At 38.6% G+C, this 6,000-nt stretch overlaps 1 protein-coding gene across 7 annotated transcripts in view; it reads left to right on the top strand.

The window, feature by feature from the left end:
- Positions 1 to 286: 286 nt before the first annotated feature.
- Positions 287 to 6,000, top strand: part of syngap1b (synaptic Ras GTPase activating protein 1b) — an 86,930-nt gene continuing 81,216 nt past the window's right edge. For all 7 annotated transcript variants that reach the window (XR_010007449.1, XM_062986105.1, XM_062986104.1 and 4 more), the window contains exon 1: positions 287 to 692. Coding sequence is in view for 6 of the 7 variants with exons in the window: in XM_062986105.1 (XP_062842175.1) it covers positions 671 to 692 (22 nt within the window). In the remaining variant the exon portion in view is untranslated. The remainder of the gene's footprint in view (positions 693 to 6,000) is intronic.

The following is a 6,000-nucleotide window of genomic DNA, read 5'->3' as shown; positions in this document are numbered from 1 at the left end:
AACCCTTCATTACTAATCTGTACCAGCAGTGCCAGTAGTTGTGGAGGGGAACGTATGCTCATATATGGTCATGTATAAGATGAGTGAAACACTGAAACACGTAAGCGGCGCGTGAGCGTCTCTGTGCGCGCGTGCGTAAGGTGCGTGCGTGTGTGTGTGTGTGTGTGACAGAGGGAGTGCGCGCGTGCGGGGGAGCGCGAGAGAGAGAGAGAGCTCGCGCTTCAGCATCCTAACGGTCACTCGGGCAGCGTATTAGCTCGCTATGTAACATTTTAACTGGGAATAATGGTAAAATAACGGCATTATAACGGTGTAACGGTGAGGGTAGAGAGTACTGGGAGAAAGATGTAGCGAATATATGTTTAATTACAGTGGAATACGGAGAGATACTCGTTTACAGTCAGTCCTCCGCCCCCTATCTCTGCCTTCACTATCGATGAGAGATACTATTTTCTCAGCTCTTCTCATTTTAACTGACTAGTTTTGTGATTGCGTTTTTTATTGCGAGACTGGAATATAATTTCTGTATTTTTATACGTTCTCTTTCTGAACACCGGAATTATTTCTGTGCGTCGGTGTGAAACATGAGCGGCGGGTTATTCGTTCATTTTTCTCCTCGGTGCTGAGGGATCATTTTTAGCATGCTAAGAAACTGACATGCCGATGGAACATGTCCTATGTTCCCTTTCAAGGTAAGCAGTATGCATACTACATTATAACACTGCATCTCGCCTTCTCTGTTTTTCTTTCTGTTCTGTCTCTGTCTATCTTGGTTTCTTTTTGCCTCTTTACCTGTTTGCTCCTGCACCAGTGAGACCATCTAATAATGTTGGTTCATGTTTTACTCGCAGTCTTTCCAGGGTTAGCCTTGTAACACTCATACTGTCTTTTCAAAAGTATGTACATTCACCCCTCACCTCCACATCTGACTTTTTTTACATGCAGTTGAGGATGAACAGTTGAAGTCCAGAGCTAACATACTTCTGCACGTTTACATTCACATTTGTGGCATTTAGGAGGAGACGCTTTTAAACAAAAAAGTTCAACTTGGCAGGCATAGTACATGAACAGGCAACCTTCTGATTATCAGTCCAGTCCCACAGTCCAAAGATATGCAAGTGAGGTGAATTGGAGATACAAAATTGTCCATGACTGTGTTTGACATTAAACTTTGACAGTGAACTGATGAATCTTGTGTAACGAGTAATAACCGTTTCTGTCATGAATGTAACCAAAGTGTGTAAAACATGATGTTAATATCCTAATAAATAAATAACGCTTTCAAACAAAAAAAGTTTAGGGCCCAACAGAGTCAACTTGGCAGTCATAGTGCATGGACAGGCAACCTTCTGATTATTAGTCCAGGTGGCTCGGTGGCTCGGTGGGTAGCACTGTCGCTTCACAGCAAGAAGGTCCTGGGTTTGATCCCCAGGTGGGGTGTTTGCATGTGTGGAGTTTGCATGTTCTCTCCGTGTCTGTGTGGGTTTTCTTCCAGGAGCTCCGGTTTCCTCCCACAGTCCAATAAATATGCAAGTGAGGTGAATTGTAGATACAAAATTGTTTATGACTGTGTTTGACATTAAACTTTGACAGTGAATTGATGAATCTTGTGTAACGAGTAACTACCGTTCCTGTCATGAATGTAACCAAAGTGTGTAAAACATGATGTGAAAATCCTAATAAACAAATAACGCTTTCAAATAAAAAAGTTTAGGGTCAACTTGGTAGTGATAGTGCATGAACAGGCAACCTTCTGATTGCTGTTTAGCTCTCAGTGCCAAATTGGAGGGAAAAATAGGTAGGAGGCATGCATGATTTAGCAGTCTTAAAAGTTCTGTGATTTATGTTACTGTTTTTTTCTGTGAATAAAACATCTGAGCACATACCATATTGTATAAACATTTTTACACACTTACTGTGGGTTATATGGAAATATGCTAGGTTACATGTATAAAGTAGCATATATCATTAATTTGGTGTAAAATACCTTATGTTGTTTTAACTCGACAGCATGACCTCTAAATTCCTCATTAGTGCTTATGATTGACTACAGCAGGGGACTTCTCTGTACCCATATAAATAGAGCTAGTTTGATTGCACATATACAAATTACATTAACAGTGGTCAGTTTGCCAAAGTAAAAAAAACCCACATTGTCACATTATACACATTATACAATAAGAAAAACAACAACTGGTCTACTGTAACTTAGAAGCTATAGCAATACTTTTCACAGCCAAGCAAGAGTTTAATCACTACAGGTTTAGATGCCGCCATTCAAAAGGCCCTTTTCCAAACGTTAGTACTTTAGGGCTTAATAGAATTTGTTGCAGATCACATGAACAAAGAAAAAGCAAGAACAGAGGCTTCTTACTTGTGTGACAGACGTTTTGGCTATGGTGACAAAAAGCTCGCTTGACTGTGTACAGTGTCACCCAATTGTTCCAGCAACCTTTAATTCATGGCAGTCTCACAAACTGGATTGTTTTTGAACATAAAAATAAAGCCATTTCCTTAGGGGATTTTGGACACATTGCAGCCACATATCAAACTAAGGTAGATGCAGCTGTCTCTTGAAGACACATTTGGCCAAAATCTCACACAAGATCTAACCGGTCCCTGCAAGCCTGCCAAACAATAATGAAGAATGTGTAATGAACGTGTTTTTTGTACAACCAGAATCCATCCACAGCCATCATCTTATTAACACCGAGTCCAAACTTGACAAGACAAGATAAAGTTACTACTATTAACATAGCAATCATCTTTAGCAATTAAAGTAGTAAACCAGGAACAACATAGATAGTAGGTGGTTCATTGTTATGCACTGATTTTCACATTTTAATCCTGATAATATAGGTTCATTAGCCCATTAAGTTTAAAGGCATGTGGTTCAAATATTATCAGGATACAAGATGCAAGAAAATAGCAAGTATAAATGGGGTCTAGGCAAAGTAATGTGTTGTGGTACATAAGATTAAACATTACCTTACTACTGCTTATCTAGAATGCAGGCTGAACACAGTACTACAGATGTTGAGTGATTCACTAGTGTCCCGCTTTTTAAGGTGTCTTTTTATTCCATGTGTAGCAAAGTAAAGAATCGTTAAAGCTAGACTGTCCATGTTGGAAATCTCCAGTATTACAACCCTTAATGGACAAAATAGGGAATAGACTGGCTAGGGTTGGTAAATTAAAATTTTACACTATTTTGAGAAAGTGAATGTGGGGCTGGAGTGGCAGTGAAACAGACACCATGAAGTCACTAGCTTGCATTTTGTTGGTAAATCATTACTTTTTTAAATAAAGCTGTAGCATTATTAAACATTTTCCACTATTGAAAATAGCCAAATGTAAAGGTTCTACTTTAAGCACACTTAATTTTGCTTTTCTGTCTCTGTGGTTTATATTAGCTAAGTAGTGTCCACTCAGGAGAGTACATCTGACAAAGAATGCACTCCAATCCATTTGTAAAGCTATTGATGCACTTACATCAGCACTTTTAGTCTCTTTAATAAAAAGGCTGTTTTCTAGCAATATTGTTAAAATATTAAATACAGATGTTGGTGCAGGCCTTGTACTGTTGTGGTTCTGTTGTATAACATCAGTTATTTTACTATTGGTAGTGCATTCTGTAAAACTATATTACTATCACAGCAGAGGATGAATGACGGAAAAGCTAAAATTGTACTTTATATTCTGTTGAATTACTCTTCATTCTGTATTCAGTAGTAAATACATTGCTAATTATGCAGCTTTGTATTGTCATCTGGAGGATGGTATCTCTAAGACCAGCAATAGGTGAATATCTTGTCATGTGTAATACACAGTGGTGTAAATACTTAAATATCTTTTTTTTAAATCTCTTCTATTGTTGCTTAATATTAGATAAAGAGCTAAATACATACACCTGAAAACAAGGTTACAAATCCACTTTAAGGCTTTTTAAGAAACCACAGTCAAAGCCAATAATAATCTCAAAATAGAAGAAACTCGTGAACACTGATGAATCTACCCAGAAAAGGCCACCCTGCTGTCAGCTCAGAAGGCTTAGCAATTACTTGATTTTAGAAAAACATCTTAAGTTTCTGCTAAGATCGGTGTTCATGACAAAATGAAAGAGACTAAGCAAGAATAAGAATTATGAGAGGATAAGAGAAAAAACTTTGCTTCAAGAAACTAAATCCAGTACACAAAATACGCAAAATGAACAACTGAAAACACCAAATGAAAACAAGGAAACACAATGGACTGAATCTCCCCTCCGAGCTAATATGCTAATTATTAGAACCTTGACCACTAAAACCATGTGAAAAGATGAAATGATCTGCTGAGGAGTAAACCAATTCAGATTTGCACATGAGAGCGTTTAGCCTGAAGCATAACTTAATATTGCTTGGCAGAAGAAACTGACTCAGCCATTTGATTTAAGTTTTCAGTGTCTTTTGACCAGAAGGTCATTCAGAACTTAAACACATGGTGATGATACCATCTTGGCTCTAAATAAATTACAAAGAGAATTTTTATGTTGGCACTGGCACAGTTTTAATATAAGGTATTATCATAAGACTGTAATATTATCTACATAATATGTCCAAGAGTTTGTAGACACCTGACCATGAGCTTGTTGGACATCCCAATAATATGGAGCTGGTCTGCTCTTTGTTTCTTTAACAGCCTCCACTTCTGTGAGAAGGCTTTACATTTTTTGTCACAATAGCATTTGTTAGGTCAGGCATTAATGTAGATGTAGATCAGGTAACATTAAAAGATGGGCGGCACGGTGGCTAAGTGGGTAGCACTCACAGCAAGAAGGTCCTGGGTTCGATCCCCAGGTGGGGCGGTCCGGGTCCTTTCTGTGTGGAGTTTGCATGTTCTCCCCGTGACCCCGTGGGTTTCCTCCGGGAGCTCCGGTTTCCTCCCACAGTCCAAAGACATGCAAGTAAGGTAAATTGGAGATACTAAATTGTCCAAGACTGTGTTTGATATAACCTTGTGAACTGATGAATCTTGTGTAATGAGTAACTACCGTTCCTGTCATGAATGTAACCAAAGTGTAAAACATGACGTTAAAATCCTAATAAACAAACAAACATTAAAAGATAGGCCATTAAATACATTAATAATTTATATGTGGTAATGTGTGGCGCATAGCTTAAAGGCCAGCTGGTACAGGTTAGAATTGTTTAGAGTTTCTGTGGACCTTGTAAACCTCTCAACCTTGCTGTTTGTTTGACAGAGTTGCTGTCACAGCAGAAAGGAGGAGAATCCTAATCCAGCCAGTTGTATCTGCTGAGCGTTCAAACAGGCTGGTAGCACTACTGAGATTCAAACTTGAGACTCAGTGATAGGCTAGCATATTAGACTACATCACCACCTGAGTCTGTATGTGTGAAAGTTGTTTAAGAAATGCATTTATAGACCGTAGGACATAATCCGTAAAATTTCTATTTACCCATGGTCATTATGGCGTTAGTGGTTAGCATTCAATTATAACTGGGCTTAAGGCAAAATATTGGAATTGAGTTGATAAAGCTGATAAGCAATACAGCAGTAAAATGCGTATTAAAAATGTGTTAGATCTGTTGTGTACAAATACTGCGTCCTATGAAGTTCACTCTTGGAGTTCTATTTGAGCTAATGACATGATGCTGCTACATCTGGCACCAGCGGTTATTACTCGTTCATTCTCCTGCAGCAACGCTGAGTGCTGCCACAGCAGAAGCCCCGGGTTTGAGAGGAAAATGTGCTACAGTGGAGGCTCTGAGCTCAGGGGTGTGAAGAGATGCAGCAAATTCTTTGCTTCTCTGTGACTGAAACATTTTACAGCAGAGGCTCTGAGAATGTCAGGGTCTAAATTCACTTTTATTCAACACTATTTAACACTTCTTATTTAGCTTTGCCTTATTGATCAGCATGCTAGCGGCTGTGCTTCATTTGCATGCTTAATGCTAATATTAATCGTATGAGATTAAAAAAGAGAAGCTTGACTTACCAATA

The sequence above is a fragment of the Trichomycterus rosablanca genome, chromosome 23 (genome assembly GCF_030014385.1).
Source record: "Trichomycterus rosablanca isolate fTriRos1 chromosome 23, fTriRos1.hap1, whole genome shotgun sequence".
Classification (NCBI taxonomy): domain Eukaryota; kingdom Metazoa; phylum Chordata; class Actinopteri; order Siluriformes; family Trichomycteridae; genus Trichomycterus; species Trichomycterus rosablanca.
Note: the sequence above shows the minus strand (reverse complement) of the source record. Positions and strands in the feature narration are given on the sequence as shown.